Source organism: Corticium candelabrum, chromosome 5 (genome assembly GCF_963422355.1).
Source record: "Corticium candelabrum chromosome 5, ooCorCand1.1, whole genome shotgun sequence".
In the NCBI taxonomy this organism is placed as follows: Eukaryota; Metazoa; Porifera; class Homoscleromorpha; order Homosclerophorida; family Plakinidae; genus Corticium; species Corticium candelabrum.
The window spans coordinates 6,806,983-6,822,541 of NC_085089.1; the positions used below are offsets into that span (position 1 = coordinate 6,806,983).

A 15,559-nucleotide genomic window follows, 5' to 3' on the forward strand; every position below is an offset into this window, starting at 1 on the left:
TCATGAAATGTGGTCATGGGGAGGAGAAATTTGAGATTTGTGTACACACACACGCACGCACGCACGCACACACACACACGCGCACACACACACACACACACACACACACACACACACACACACACACACACACACATATACCAAAAGCTCGATGGAGAGCCATATAGGACCACGCCCATTTCTGTTGTGCGACCCGGATTAGAAGTCTAGCTACGCTCGGCAATTAAATTAAATTAGAAACTATTGACTTCATTTACAGTTATCAGTCGGCTTTCAAGTGTACGAGTTCTGCAAACTTTAGAAATGACGTAGACCTGCTTACGGTTACGGTCTACAAAGTATGTACCTACTCTCGTACTGCATACTCGAAGAAACAAACAACATCAGTGCACTCGTTTTACTCTAGCCACTATGACGGCATGCCATCCTGACAAAACTGTCGATAACGTATGGCTAGTCTCGCGCAGCCAGCTTCTCCCCCTTTTTGACTTCCGTTGGCGGGGAGACGGAAGTCAAAAGGGGGAGGGGCTGGCTGCGCGAGACACGTATGGGGGGGCTTTTCGACTCCAAACCACGAAAAACGCCGTTCCCGTTGCTAGATTGTGCTCAACGCCTCCGAGATTGCTCTCAATGTAGATGTATATGCAAATACAAGTATGACCAAAAAGTTAAGAGACAATAGGATTCCGAGGACAAAATTGCTCCATCGGGTTGACGCCACACTAAATTGCTCAGCGACATCACCTGCACGCAATCAGCAAAAACGTATACATACATTTAATATCTACTACACAGCTATTACATTGTATTTCAGAGATAACCTCGGCCTACCTTGCAAGCACTGCTAACTACGATAGCTGACAATACAACATTCATGCGCAAACTTGACAATTAGTGGATGTGTCATGTACTATACTAGATAAAAACAGAACTGCAGTGAACACTAGGGATTAAAAGATACGAGCGATAATGCTAAACAGCCTTTTCGTGAAGAGTCATATTCAACTGTTGTCTTCAGCAAACGTTAGAGTATCTGCTACAACACCTCTGGCTCCCCTCAGACTGTGTTGTGCTGTTTCTCTTGAAAATTGGGTGGCAGGAACAACGTCGTGTCTGTCCGGGTATCGAGTGTCCAGATAGTGACTGTCACTGACCATAGAAACAAACTCTTCCAGAGTGGGCGGACATCCTGGCAAACCTGCTGCTCCGAGAAAAAAGCGGAAATAGTGTTTATGTCGGTCTTCCTCCGGAATGCCGCGTTTGATATACAACAAACCTTTTAATGACTTCTCCACTGCTTCATGGCAGAGAAAGCAAACAGTAGCAAATCGTCTCTCATCGCTGTCTTCCGTGCGAAACAATGCTTCTGCTGCACTCAAATCCGCCTCTGCCTGTTGCACGAACAGAAAGCCTAAACGCTCGTTTCGAACTAAATGGCGATAGCTGGAGCAAGGTGGGGGATGGTAAGTGAAAGAAGAAGAGTTTCGGTAGCTTCTACTGTAACGTGTAGCATATGAGTCCCAATTCGAGTAGTAATTGCTGTAGGAACTACCTCCGGTGTATTGAGGTTCTCCTCTCTCCAAACGGTCAACCTCGATTTTTATAAACTTGAACACTTCCTCACCATCGCGATCATCTGTTTTATCGGGATGCCATCGTAGGTACAATCGTTTGATTGCTTTCCTCCTGTCTTCATTAGACAATTTCCATATCTCATTCAGTAGTTTTCGGACTGCATCCTTCTTGTTCTCCAGGGTTGCAGAAGCATCAATGTCGGAACTGGCATCGAGAAGGGAAGACGACTCCGTCAATACCAAGCTGCGTTCCTGTTGATGTTGAAATTCATCTTTATCTGTGAAAGCATATAATGACAGTATGCTGACTATCTTCGGTTCTTCTTCTCCTACATAAATTCCGTAACGTGTCGTCAACTCTGACCGTGCCTCATCCGGGTTGTATTCTCGATAGACAACGATGGCGTAGATAAAGCGGTTCTCTTCCACCTCGTACGCTACCCACTCGTCAATGTTGAATCTGTGATAAAAATCTGATTTGTGTAGAAGAGCTAAATGACTGGAAAGAAGTTCCATACCAGGGTAAAACTCAACGGTTTCAGTGGTGTTTAGAGCAAGGTCGTCTTCATCGACGAATGGAATATTGAGACTCTTCAAAACTTTGGGTATGGATGCCCAATATTTGCAGAGAACAATCATTATCAACGGAAATTCCAGCAATTTAGTACGCAAGAAAGACTGTAGTTCTCGTGCTATCAAACCATGAAATCTGGTATCAGCATCCGTCGTCTTTCCTTCGGCTGCACTATTTGATTCAACATAAAGCGTCACTTCTGATTCTGTTTGTTCAAGAAAACAACACTTCTGTACGCCTTCCAACTTTATCATATCTTCCCCACTTCGTGATTTAAGACATGTCCGAATTTCAGGAAGACAGCGGACACGAAAACAAGTTTGCAGCAAAGATAGACCAGTCTCTACCTCGTCTGGTATACGTCGAGTTCTAGCTTCGTAAATAAAAATGCTGCGAATTCCTGCCGCAAAAAAAGGAGCAGAAAAACGACGTTGATACATTGTAGCCAATTGCTCCTGCTCTTCTTCTTTGTTGTCAGTAACAAGAAGACAATCGGGATCTAAAACTTCCTCCGTCAAATGTGACAATTTTTGCGGTCTCAGACGGGATGGTAAGAGATCTATCGTCTCTTCTTCAAGGGATGAAAGACCGCATGTCACCAGATCAATTAAAAAGTTGTACTGGCCAAAATGAACAAGATGATTCTCCAAATGAATACGATCTAAATACACAAGATCTGCCGCAGGAAAAAGCACACCATCTCGGCTGGGCAAGTAAAGCGGGGTGAGAGCCATCTCGACAGCATCGGTTGAGAAACTGTCGTTCTGTACAGGAGACTGTTGTAGCGATGGACCCGTTACGGCGTTCAAAGTCTCAAACAGCAAACGAACAATAGAAACCATAACTGTCCAATCTGAAGCGGAATCTACTTTGTCATCTCGGTATCGTGTCTTGATAGTTTCTAAAATGCGAGCACAATGAAACGCTCTCGGTTTCTCGTCCACTCCAATACGTCTCAGCAGCAAATGGTGACATACAAAATCTCGTGGAAGTTGAAAAAGGTAAGGATAAAGCCTGTGCTCGAGAGAAAACACGACTTGTTGAGGTTTAACAAACACCTGCTTATCGGGAATGAAAATAGATGAATAAAATGAGAGAAATTCAACAACTCGGCAGCCGTCTGCAAACAGATCAGCCGATAGAGACTTCATATATCGCAAATCAGCAAACGGTGGCAGTTCCTGCAGAGGCTTGCCAGAAACAATGTTTGTAAAATGGCTGAAAATAGCAGACAAAACATTTGACAACAGCTTCACAACGTCATCATCAACTTGACATGAAGGATAAACGACAGTCTTTGCTTGTTCAACAAGAAGACGAAAGTGAATTACAACATCGTCAAGCTTCGGCTGCATGTTAATACGAAGCTCCGTTTGAAACTGTGCCCGCTGGCGTTGATTCTGTATATACTCCACATCGAGTAATGCTTGAGACGTCCAGCAAAGCATCTCGTTGTTGCGAGAGTACAATACGCCCTTACTGTAACTGGTTGCGTAACTGCTTGCTGTATTGCGCTCATAAAATGGAGCAGCTAGGTCTCTTAGTTGCTCGTTAACCTTCTTTGACGGTAGAAACCTGATCTCAGTTACAGCTGCCGTAAAATTTGGGTCACACCAAGATTTGTTCATACAGTGAATAAGGTGATATTGCATCTCCTTTGATCTTTCCTTCCAGTTCTTGTAGCCGGCAGGTTTGCGGCCTGACAAAGTCCACTTGGATGCTTCTAATTCCAGGCCCTTTGCCAATTCCAAAAATTTTAAATGCGGACACACTGTTTTCAGACCTAAACGTACAAGGAACGGTAGCCATTTATATTGTAAATCTGTTGAAAGAACAGACTCTAACGGTATGGGAGGAAATTCCTCTGATAGAAGCATTTTCCTAAACAGTGCCACACTTGGATCGTACAATTCACCAATTTTTTCAGGCCTGCCGTGTTTGTCAAAACAAGCAGTAGATTTCAATTTCTCAATCAATGTCTCACTATTCTCAAATCGCATCATTATAAACACGAGATGTACAATACGATCGTCTTGAGACATTCTAGGAAAGCATGGTAAAATGTACCGCATGTACACTTCCTCACTTGTCTTGCTGTTCAGTCCAAGTTTTTCATAAATTTTATCGAAAACGTCTTGCTGCCTGAGGAAGATACAGCGTGCTTCAGTCATCCATACTCTAGATCCACAACTGGGTAATTCTCTCGGTAGAGTGTACGCCCATTTAGACGACGCAATCTCCGTCAAAATGCCCTCCACTGTCTCAAACAAGGGCAGCCCTTTCAATCCAGCTGCATCTGACGAATTTATAGAACTATTCTGAAAGTACTTCAGAATAATGTTGACATTACCGATAGAGAGTAGTTGCGCCTGGCGACTTTTGTACAGATACTGAAGAACTTTAACAATTGAAACAGGATTGTCAATGTTAGCAAATACGTTTGAATGCGATTTCTTGCTGCTGAAACGACTAGGGAGCTCGATGTCAGCAGCTCTAAATAAAGACTCTGTCACAACGTCGTCTACTTCGACTGCTCCCAGTCCCAGCAAAACTTGACGCAAACCAGGAAACAAGTTAGAGTGCATTGGCAGAAGAACGGTGTGCGACAAAATGGGAGGAACCAACATTTTCCCACCATCTACTGAGATAATCGGTATTTTCTCTAAGGCTTTGAGGGCTACGTTGCAGTCGTATGTTTTCAAATAAGACCACAACCTTTTTATCCACTGTTTTGAAGGACCAACAGCAGAATCATTACCGACATCGCTAGAAACGCAGGTTCGGTTGCTAGCCGAGGAATCCCACCCCTTGTATTCATCGCTTACCAACCAGTCAAGAGGAAACACATCTTGCTCCGGTAGTTGACGAACAAGCTCGTCTGGGCTCAGTTCACGTAAAGCGAGATCTTCCAAATATTCCAACGTTCCGATGAGTTCTTTGTGCACAAACAGATGCGGTCCTTTGGGTAAAAGGTCACTGTAACGAGAAACATAAACAGTCCGAGACGTAGAAAACTCGCACAGTCGACAATCAGCAGTGATGAGAAGAGGAAGACCACTCAAGTAACTTGTACCTGACTTCGTATCGCACGTTGTATCAAACTCTTTGTCACACTTTGTAATAGATTCCTTAGTCTCTACCAAAACGTACTCAAGCACCAAATTTGCGGCCCTAATCGTCAAACTCGTCTTTTCTAGACTGTCACATTGAAGTCGACAACATGAACCAGCAGTCCGATAATTTCTCAAAAACAAATAGACTGCTCGAGGGCTTACAAAGTCCACATTCGCACCTTCGTTTGCTTTCAAAATGTCATAACGCAAACTGGGCGGTGACAAGACAACAGGAAACCCGATGCGCAATAGAACGACCTCAAGAGCGTAAGTATCTTGCCTGCCATCTGTGAACGGAGAAAAGTACCCAGTCAACGTACCGATATCCGTTTTCTTGCCGATTTGAAGCCACTTAACAGACGTGACTTCATCATCGCCAGATTCTACTGGAATAATGTCCTTCAGCAGTTTCTTCTGACTTTCAGATGTATCCTTCACATATTCGCAAACAGAAACGGCAGGCTGTCCAGTGTAAGCCAGAAGAGGCAAATTGTGTTCAACAATATAAATGTAGAATTCCTTAAGCAAAATTTCCAAATAGGCCAATTCGGTACGCTTACCAATATATCTGGGTAGCAAATGATAAAACCAATTTAAGCTTTCACGCAAAGAAGGTTTGCCGGTGCCACCACCACCACTGACGGTGACGTAGTCGCGAGCTTGAAGTACAAACAAAGCGTACGCTGGAACCAACACAAGTCTAATGAGCTCTTCGTTCCATTTATGCTTGACAGCCACATGCGACTGGTTTGAATCAACCCACAATCCGCGTCTCCGTGAATCGAGAGCAAAATGACCGTTAATCTGAACAGGAAGCTCCCAACACACTGGAAGAGGCAAAAAGTAGAATAAATTGCTTTGCTTAGGACGAAGGCGGCTTCTCAGAGGAGCAGCTATTCCTACGAGAGGCAGCAATGACATGCCACGACCTTCTACAGCAAACTTTGATTCGTTCCGGTGCAGTACACCGATGGACTGCTGAACTAACCATTTTCCTTCCATTGGTGCATTTTGCGTACGATCAGAGTTTTCCAATCTCTCGATCACACGAATATTGAGTTCATAAAATACATCAGCGTATTCTATTTCGGACGTTAGTCTGCTTTTATTGTCTGCAACTATCTTTGACATTTTCTGGCGTTCTTCTTCGGCCCTAGAAGAAAGATCGGCCTTCACCTCATAAGAGCTGATGACTTGAGAATTCTTAGAAATGGAAGTCAACTTGATACAACTAACGTTGCTGAGAAACAGTAACATGCTCGGTGCGCTTTGCTTGAACGTCTTCATCAGCGTCTGTACACGTTCGGTGTCAAACACGTTTTTGCTAACTTCTGAGATATCTGCCATTGCTTTTGTTCGTAACGGGAACCTAAAAAGAGTTCCACCTCCCAATGTTATTCCAACAATTGGTCTGTAGCAATCACGGATATCGCAAAATTTCTTCCAAAATGATTCGTCCGTATCAAACATTCTCCCCGGTTTCTCTTTAGTTGCTCCAAAAACGTAACGACAATGAGGATCCAACACACAAAGCGTCTTGTTGTCAGAAAGAAAAGATGGACAATCAGTCAAATGATAGACAGCATTGAAACCTATTCCATATCGCCCAGTAAGTGAAGGATCATCACCTTTACTGCCTCTTCCAAGATCCTGAATTCCTTTGATGTCTTCCTTTGTAAACGGTCGGTTGTTATAAACACAGATAGCAGGACCTTGTAATGACTCCCACTCATCAGAAAGAACACGCTGTGTCTTGTATTGTCGTTGATCGAAAATAACGTGTATTTCCGTCGCCTTGGCATCGTCAGCGTTTTGCACTAGTTCTTTCAGAATCCCTTCGTCAGCTGGATATTCGTCTAAAATGTTCTGAAGGCGCTTGGTAAGAGGCTCATGTTGACCAAATTCCATTCCAGGTATATCGCAAGCGTAACTGTCAAGCACCGTGTCTCTCACCAGTTTTACTCCAAGACGTTGTGCAGTAATTCGCGGTACACAAGAGTGCACGTACACGTGTTTTTCTATTAGATAACTATCCATCCACGGAGCATCATTGTACGCTAACCTGGAAGCTGGAATCAAACGCCCATCTTCAGATAATAGAGGGACTTCCAAGTTACCTCGAAATGTTATCAACTCGTTTTCAGTCAAACTAGCAAATTCAGGGATAATCAGCTGTTCAACATAACTAACAAGTGGTACTCTCAATCGTTCTCCATTTTCTGCTGCACAAATTTGTTGCAATGCAATAACAAAATCTAGAGGTTGAAATACCTTGTGTACCCCGGTACCTTCCAACAACCTCTTCATGTGTAAGAGTTCACTAGGAACGCTGGAAAGATAAGGTGGTGCACTTTTCCTCCACTCAAAAGCCAACTGATCAGACTTCATTGCATGATCTTCCACAACAATCCACGCCTTGCCATCAAGTGCAGTCACAATATCGCCTGCTTCATCTTCGTCGTATCTGCGCTGCAGATCTTTGTACAACATGTCAATGATTTCCATTAGAAACGATGTCTTCGTCCCAATTTCTTGAAAGGCTGCAATAACCAAGTCTAATTGCATAATCAACATTGTCAACGGAGGCGAGGAACTGAGACCTAGCAAATCAATCACGGCAGCTTGAAGAGAACTATCAATAATATATGCCTGAGAGCCAACTCCATATCTACATCTCCAAACGTAACCTTCGACAGGAGTAACAACTCTTTCATCGCAATGATCTGCGTACCACACAATTGGATAATCTCTTGGTCGGCTTTCTACCAATAGAAAAGGCGTATTTCTAAGCAACTCCAACTGATCAGTTGAACACCGCTCTGGCTTCTTACACAAACTATCAATGAGTTTTATTAGAGCTCTAATTCTCCTCTTTGCTCGTGCGTGATTGGCTTTCTCCAATGACCTCACAGTTGCACTTCTCTCTACTACGTCACTCCAAGTAAAACTCCCTGTAGATTTCATTCCCAATTTCTTTAAAGCAAGAACTAACTCATCTCTTTGACACAATTCCTCAACAGGAAATCTGCTTTCTTCTCTGTCAAATAGTTCAGCTTCATCACAATTGGGGTCAATCATATCTGATGCAGTACGTAGCATTTGTCCATCAGGACAGCATGGAAATATAGCTAAGTTGCTCAGACAGGAAATAAGATGACCAGTTGTAAGAACACGAGTCAACAAAATCTTCAACAAATCATCTCGAATCTCAAAGTTCATTTTCTGCACGTGAGGTGCAAACCATTTCAAAAGAAACTGCTCTTCCTCAACAGTCACATTTTCCATTATATTACTGTTAGCTCTGTGAAGACCATCCCACACATGTTTTGGCAATTCAACATAGCTTGGACAAACTTGTTTCATGATATGTTCTGCGTGTGGCAACATTTTCTTTACGGAATTAGATAAAATCGCACAATCGCGTAGTGAAATCCACTTGAAACCATCAGTACTCATGCTACAAACGAGTTTGTCACTTCCATTTATAACTTCCTTATAAAACTGAAAAGCTAAAGTTTCCCAAACTGCGTGAGAAAGATTCGCTTGCTTAGGCCACAAAGCGTAGTAATGGGATAAGAATTCAGGTTTGTCCCTGTAGTCTAATCGCTCAGACAAATGCTTCAATGTAGAAATGTATGACTGAACCAGACAATCATTGATCAGCTTCTCGTTCCATTCTGCTTCAACATCTGTTTTGCCTCCAATTCGTGTTTCTTCCGTTCCATGCCACCAGATACCACGACGGTTAGATAGCACAGCAAACGTACCATTTACGTGTAAAGGCAAACCCGTCTTTTCCGAGAGAGGAAGAAAACAAAATGTTTCTCCATCAATGGAATATGGTAAATAATTCTCTCGCAAAAGAACTGCAACCTGAGCAAACGGAACAAACCCTCGTTTCTGACCCCAGTGCTTGCTTGAAAACTGAAAAGCATCACCGTTGCTGCCCTGAGAGCACACCAGCCAGTTTGCAGTGTTCACTTCCTTATCTGTTAAGTCGTGCCATTTGATTTCACAATTTGATACAGAACCAGAAAGCCTTTGAAAATAACCTGTTTGCAGCTGACTGCAAGAGGACATCAGCATTTGCTGATGACTTCCGAACGACTCTGCTTCTGTTTGAGCGACAGAAAGAATTTGTTTCATCTCTGAAGGACTGACTGCGTCTGACTTCAATTCAAATACTTCAACAGATCGGACATGTTGAAGAAAGATAAGCAACTTGCCACACACCTCTTTCAAGGCTTGCAGTGATGTTTTAAGTTGGTCTTCATCATATGGTTCGTTCTTTATTTCATTTACAGCAGCTTGTTCCTTAGTTCGAAAAGGAAAACGAAACAGTGTCCCGTCAAAACTAACGCCTTCTACTAGCTTGCAGCCAAATACATCAGCATAAGGTTGAAACTGATCGGGAAATCGTTGACCAATTGGTCTTTGCACAAAATCAATTTTGATACCAGGCTGAGACGGGTTCCTAATGTGACTTCCAAGATGCCTCTTGTGAGGATCAAAAATAACCACAAATTGACGACTGACAAAACTAGGCACATCGGTCATATGATATACAGATGTGAAGCCCAAACCAAATCGCCCAATCTTTTCTAGCTTAGACTGCTTTGTGGCAGCAGCCAGTTTTGAGATATTGACAAAGTCCTCGTCAGAGAACACAGAGTCATTAAATGCCCACAAAGCAGGGCCCTGGCATTTGCTCATTTCTGGAGCAAGCAATGAAAATTTATCGTGTTCTCTCCAATCTATGAGAAACTTGACGCTCGTTGCTCCTGCGTCATCAGCATTTTGAAGCAGTTCTTTAAATATCCCAACGTCGTCCTTGTATTCCTTCAGGATGTTCTTGAGCCTTAACGTCAGGGACTCATGAGGTCCCAACTGTTCAAACGGTAGCTCTTCAGATGGAGCCAGACGATTGCTAAGAGATGGGACACCCAATTTGAAAGCGGTTTCAGAAGAGATCTGCTTGTGAATAAGGCGATACTGCGCAACTTCCAAGTCACCGCCGTGACGAAGCCATTCCGCATCGCAATACATCAAATCTGAGCAAGGGCACAATTCCAGAATATTGTCTTCCCTGTCCACAGGAACGAGAAGACGTTGCTGTAGGTTCTGTGAAAGGATTGCTTGATCTCTAGTCAACCAGTTGAGAATTGTAATTGTCAGTTCTAGATCACGTTCCATCTTCTTATGCTCCAATTTAGGCATCGCGCTATCATATAACACTTTCATTGCACTTAGAACAGACAGAATAATGTCTTCATCTTCAAAATTAGACTTCATCCCGCTCATCTGGAGAAGTTCAATACAGTTACTCAAATGACGATATTGATCAATTTTGTAAACCCATGGCTCTAACAAAACTGGAATAGCACTAGAAACAACGAGCTGTTTAGGCATTGTGAAGCCTTGTAAACCATCTAACCACACCCAGTCATCAGGTGCAGTCTTGAGGCCTTGTCTAATAACTTTTGCAAGCGAATTGCTGCTATTAAATGCAGATCCCAATGTACAGAACAGTTCTTGGAGCATTTTGTCAAACTTTGCATGACTGCTTTCTGCCACTGAATTCGCTTTCCACAACCTATGAGCTTCAGTGAGTTGTCTAATGACTGCCTCGTACACATTAGTCGAAGATGCGCATAAAAGAAGCTGAGCTACCTTTTGAGATACAGTTGATGTATGGTCTAGGATAGCCAACTGGCTTCCTACCAGCAACTGAAGTCTTCCTGAAGTTACATCATCAAAAGGTACAGCTACATTTCTGGGCAAAGCAATCGAACAAGAGCCAGTCCAAGGCATATCAATTGGGTAAAAAGAAGAGCAACATTCAATAACCGGCATCCAAGGCACATTCGCCAGTGCTTCACAACACTTCACTCGGCCGCTTTTTCTTTTACCTTCAAATTTTCTCTGCAACAGCTGTTGAGCCCATTCTTCTTTAGTCAGTAATTTCAATAGTATTTTTGCCATGGACTTACTCTTCGTTATAGCTACATGTTCAGCCAACTGACACAATTCATTTGCGGTAATATCACTCAGTTTTCGAAAACCAACATGCCGAGAAAGTAAATTACCATATCTGGTTTTCAAGGCAAAAGGGCCAGTAGGAAAAACACGCTGATCTCCATATAATTCTGAAACATAGCGTTCATTCGGATTGAAAACTGCATTAGGGGATTTTAGTTGGCCATCACCAGTTTGAATGAAAGCAAGAGAGGCCATTGTCTGACAAGCTTTAACGCTCATAAAGTGAACGTTGTCTAAAGCAAATTTGATTAGCTTCTCCTTGGCATCTGTCAAATACACTTGAAACTGACTGAAAACAAACTTCATAAAAACTTGTTCTAAAGTAAGCTGATAATAATTTGAGTTCCTAGAAAGAAACCTCAATATCTGGTTTGTCTCCAAATCAGGATTGGCAATCAGAGTTGCATTGATGATGGGTAAAGTCTCTTTGAGTTCTGCTGGAGCTATTTGATTGCAATGAGACAAGGATTCCAAGTTTTTTCCTCCCCATTCACGAAACACAGGAAGAAACTTTAAAACATTTATTTCCTCGTGAGCAGGACGACTGACTTGAACGGCTGAAGCCACAATAATGAGCAGTTCACACCTTTGTGCTTGACTCAACAAATGACACTTAGAGATAGCGTCGGAAACTCGAGAAATACACCTAAGTATCTGCACTGGCTGGCAAATGTAAGCACTCCACAGCTCACTGCAAGACACAAGGTATTTAGGTGAATTGTACAAAACTGTACAACCCAAACCTTCCAGTCCTTCTGCCAGATCTTTACTAATGCGTACATCAGAATGCCGAAGTTCAGCAAAGATTGCAGGAAGTCCGGAAACCAGCTTCATGAGCTTCTTCACCCCACTAGTTGAAGTTACTGGAACAATAAACATATACTCAAACTTTTTCAGAGAAACATTAGAGACGTTTTGATTAATCCATTTCCATAATTCTGCAATCCAGCAGTCAGTTGATCTACCTTCTATTTCTTCAGGCCTACAATTCATTGCTGAGCTCCAAGTGTTCTGTATGGGTGACAAAACTTCGGATACAAGAGATGGTACATCACTAGGTTGAATCTCCTTCAGTTGTGTACCATGTCCTGCTGCAACCTCTCTCAAGGCTTTATCAACAACAATGTCAGTCTTCTGGTGCAAAAACTTAGCATTTTGGCCAGGAAACAATGATCTTGGAGACTGCAAGGAATCAAGATATACTGGTCGTGAACTCGGATGTAAGAAGGTTGTAAACGTCCCATCAGCTAAAGGTAGCAAGCGTAAGCCAATCAAACTCTCATAAGTATATTTCTTTAGCATGTACTTCAGCAGTAGAATTTTGTCATGTGGATCCAACTTTTCATAACGATGCTTGCTTTCTCTCAGTTGTCTTCCCACCACACCAGGACAGATAACTGTACCACGAACACTATACTCTCTTTCTATTTGAGCCAAGCATGAAGCAACATTGGCAGTAGGAAATGCTACTTTATGACCAATTCTTTGCATTTCTTGTACTGCAACTAACTCATTCGGAGCCAATGCTTTTTCAACTTTGTCACAGATAAGCACACTTGTAACAGATTCCCAAGATTCTCCTAATTCACTGACACCATACAGCACTTTGTGCTCAGAAAGATATCTAAGGAGTGACTTTATTACATAGTTCAACCAGTGGTACTCAACATGGCTACTGTCAGGCCACATGGCATAAATATCTGCTACAGATACAATTCCACGATCAAGTTTAATGGCATGTTGAATCAGAGAAGCGTACGCTTGTGTTATCAGATGCTGAGCTAGCAGACAATTCCATTCTGCTTTCTCATCCTTCGCCCTGTCTTCCGCTGGCCACTTGAGACTTCTGCGATTATCAGCCACACTGAATGAGCCATGGACGTGAACAGGCAGACCAGTATTGCTGTCTGCATCATCACTGGGTGGCAATGGAAGAAAACAGAAAATCCTTCCCAAGTTTTTGCTATGCTCCGTTTTGTCACCAATTGGAACAGCAAGTCCGACCCATGGAATCTGGGCCACTTTCTCTGCCATTGAGTGAACTTGGGGATTTTTCGTGCTTATGTAATTTTCAACTAACCACCGTTGAGTGATAGGACGTCCTTTTCGTGATGTGCACATAATATCTGCCTCATAAAATTGAGCCAAAACAAATTCCTTTTTCAGTTTCCCAACTGTTGTTGCTGCTGATATATTACTCAAAAGACGTCTCCTTATCTTGATAGCATCTGTTTTTGTTGGTTCTGATAAACATACTTTAAAAACTTCATGAGCAGATGGTCTGTCTGGCAGCCACTCATATATGGATATCACTTCTACTGTCTTGAGAAATAGCAAGACAAGATGTGCATCAGCTTGAAATGACTTAAACAGGTCATGAATTCTTTGTGAATTGTACACACTAGATGAAAGATTTGGTGAAGGTTTCTGGCGTAATGGAAATCTGAATAAAGTACCATTGTACGACGATTTAGATAAGTCGCAATCAAGAACTTCAAATGGACTGAATTGATCAGTATATTTGGGCTTCCTGGCATGATCAAACGAAAAGTCTCCCAGTCTCACCTTGAAAATGCTTCTGATGAGGATCAAAGAATCCAATCTTCTTGCCACTCACAACACTAGGAAGATCTGCAAAACCAACAGATATCATTAATGAATCAACAGCCTATGTGACCACAAGAATCAAACTGCACAACTATCAACAACACGCAGATTTGTCAAAACACTAATTACTACTGTACTATTGTACTCCATGCAAACTCATAATTTAGTTGTGTAAAGTTAAACTATAACTTTACACTGCCATATCTATTAGTTTCAAAAACAATAGTCTTCTGTTACTCATTTAGTCAACTTGGCACAATTTTGCAGAAGGGACCAAATGGCCTTCCAGCCAGCCACACCTGTTTCTGACATTTGAGAAAGGCGAACCAAGTAAATATGTCTATCAAATTGAAACTCGTTTGCTTGCAAGATTAATTGACAACACCAAACACAATGCTAGACATCAGGCTAATGTGCCTAGCTATTGGGGCACAAATCATGCTACTGCAATAATATTGTAGAGTAACTCAGTCATACTAATTAGTGGTTTCTTGTTACCGTATGGACACACCTACTTTCTGACTAGTATATAGTGTACGGGCACAATAGAATCGTGGCCTTTTTGGGTTTCAACTGTTGCAAGTCGTATACTCGTTAAATTTTGGTGTCAGAAGTGAGTTCATGGCTCAGCAAGGTGCCGATCAGCCAGTTGTACAGCAACCTCAGGTTCAAGCCTATCGTCAGCCGTGCCTACCAGAACCTTTTGCTGATGGCGACATATCTACCTGGTTGCGTCGCTTTGATCTCTGCTGTTCTGCTAACCGCTGGGACGCCCACGACAAGGTCGTACGGTTGCCTACTCTGCTGCAAGGACGAGCCTCTGCAGTGTTTGAACGGCTGACCCAACAGCAAACGGATACGTACGACCACCTCATTGCCGCTCTGAAAACAGCATTTGAACCGCGTACAGAAGAACGTCGTCGCCTTGCAACGCGGCAGCTCAATAGTCGCACTCTGCAGACGGGTGAGGACCTTGATGTGTTTGTACGTGATCTAGAACATTTGCTAGACAGAGCACAGCCTGGGTTATCCGCAGAGTTGCGTCGGCAGCAGTTGATTGACCGGTTCATTGCCGGGTTACCGGAGGTCATCAGTGATCAGCTATACGTCTTAGCACCAGTGGGCCTTAACGAAACGGTGAGCAAAGCTAGAGAGCTGTGTCTCTTGCAGCGTCGCAAAGAGGACAGGCAAGGTACAAGACAAGGGAGGATAGCTGCCACAACAGGAGCACAGTCTGCTGATCAGGAATCATTAGCACAAACAATGGTGCGTTCTTTAGAAGCGTTGACCTCGCGTCTGGAACGACTGGAAGACCGCATTCAAGGTGGAGCTACTGGGAAGCAACAGTCCCGATCTCGAAAGATTAGTGGAGGATGCTTCAGATGTGGTAGTACAGGTCATTGGAAACGAGATTGTCCAGTGCCGGCTGGGAAACCTACCCACAAGGAAGCATGGAAGAAGACCAACAGTAACCCCAATAGCCTGACCAAAGAACCGCAGAAAAGTAATACTGTGGGTATTCTGACTGGTGGAGAAGCTAATCAATCATGCTCTCTCACAGTACAGGCGATTGTGGCAGGACAGATGACGCAGTGTCTGGTAGGCACTGGTGCATCTGCATCTCTGGTGCCCAGCAGGCTTTATCTGGGAAA

At 43.0% G+C, this 15,559-nt stretch overlaps 1 protein-coding gene across 1 annotated transcript; it reads right to left on the minus strand.

Annotated features, from left to right (window-relative positions):
• Nucleotides 1-749: 749 nt before the first annotated feature.
• On the minus strand, nt 750-14,219 carry LOC134179648 (sacsin-like). The gene is made up of 3 exons (XM_062646584.1): nt 14,207-14,219; nt 13,866-13,931; nt 750-13,792 (listed from the first exon to the last, which is right to left on the minus strand). The coding sequence occupies exons 1-3, from the start codon at nt 14,217-14,219 to the stop codon at nt 1,002-1,004; spliced, it is 12,870 nt and encodes a 4,289-aa protein (XP_062502568.1). The 3' UTR covers nt 750-1,001.
• Nucleotides 14,220-15,559: the final 1,340 nt, after the last annotated feature.

Excerpts from the sequence above, each read along its gene's own strand:
- LOC134179648 (XM_062646584.1), bottom strand. Across the intron at positions 13,793-13,865 it reads TCATCAGAAGCATTTTCAAG|TTCTTGATTGCGACTTATCT; the intron begins GTGAGACTGGGA and ends GTCCATTTGAAG.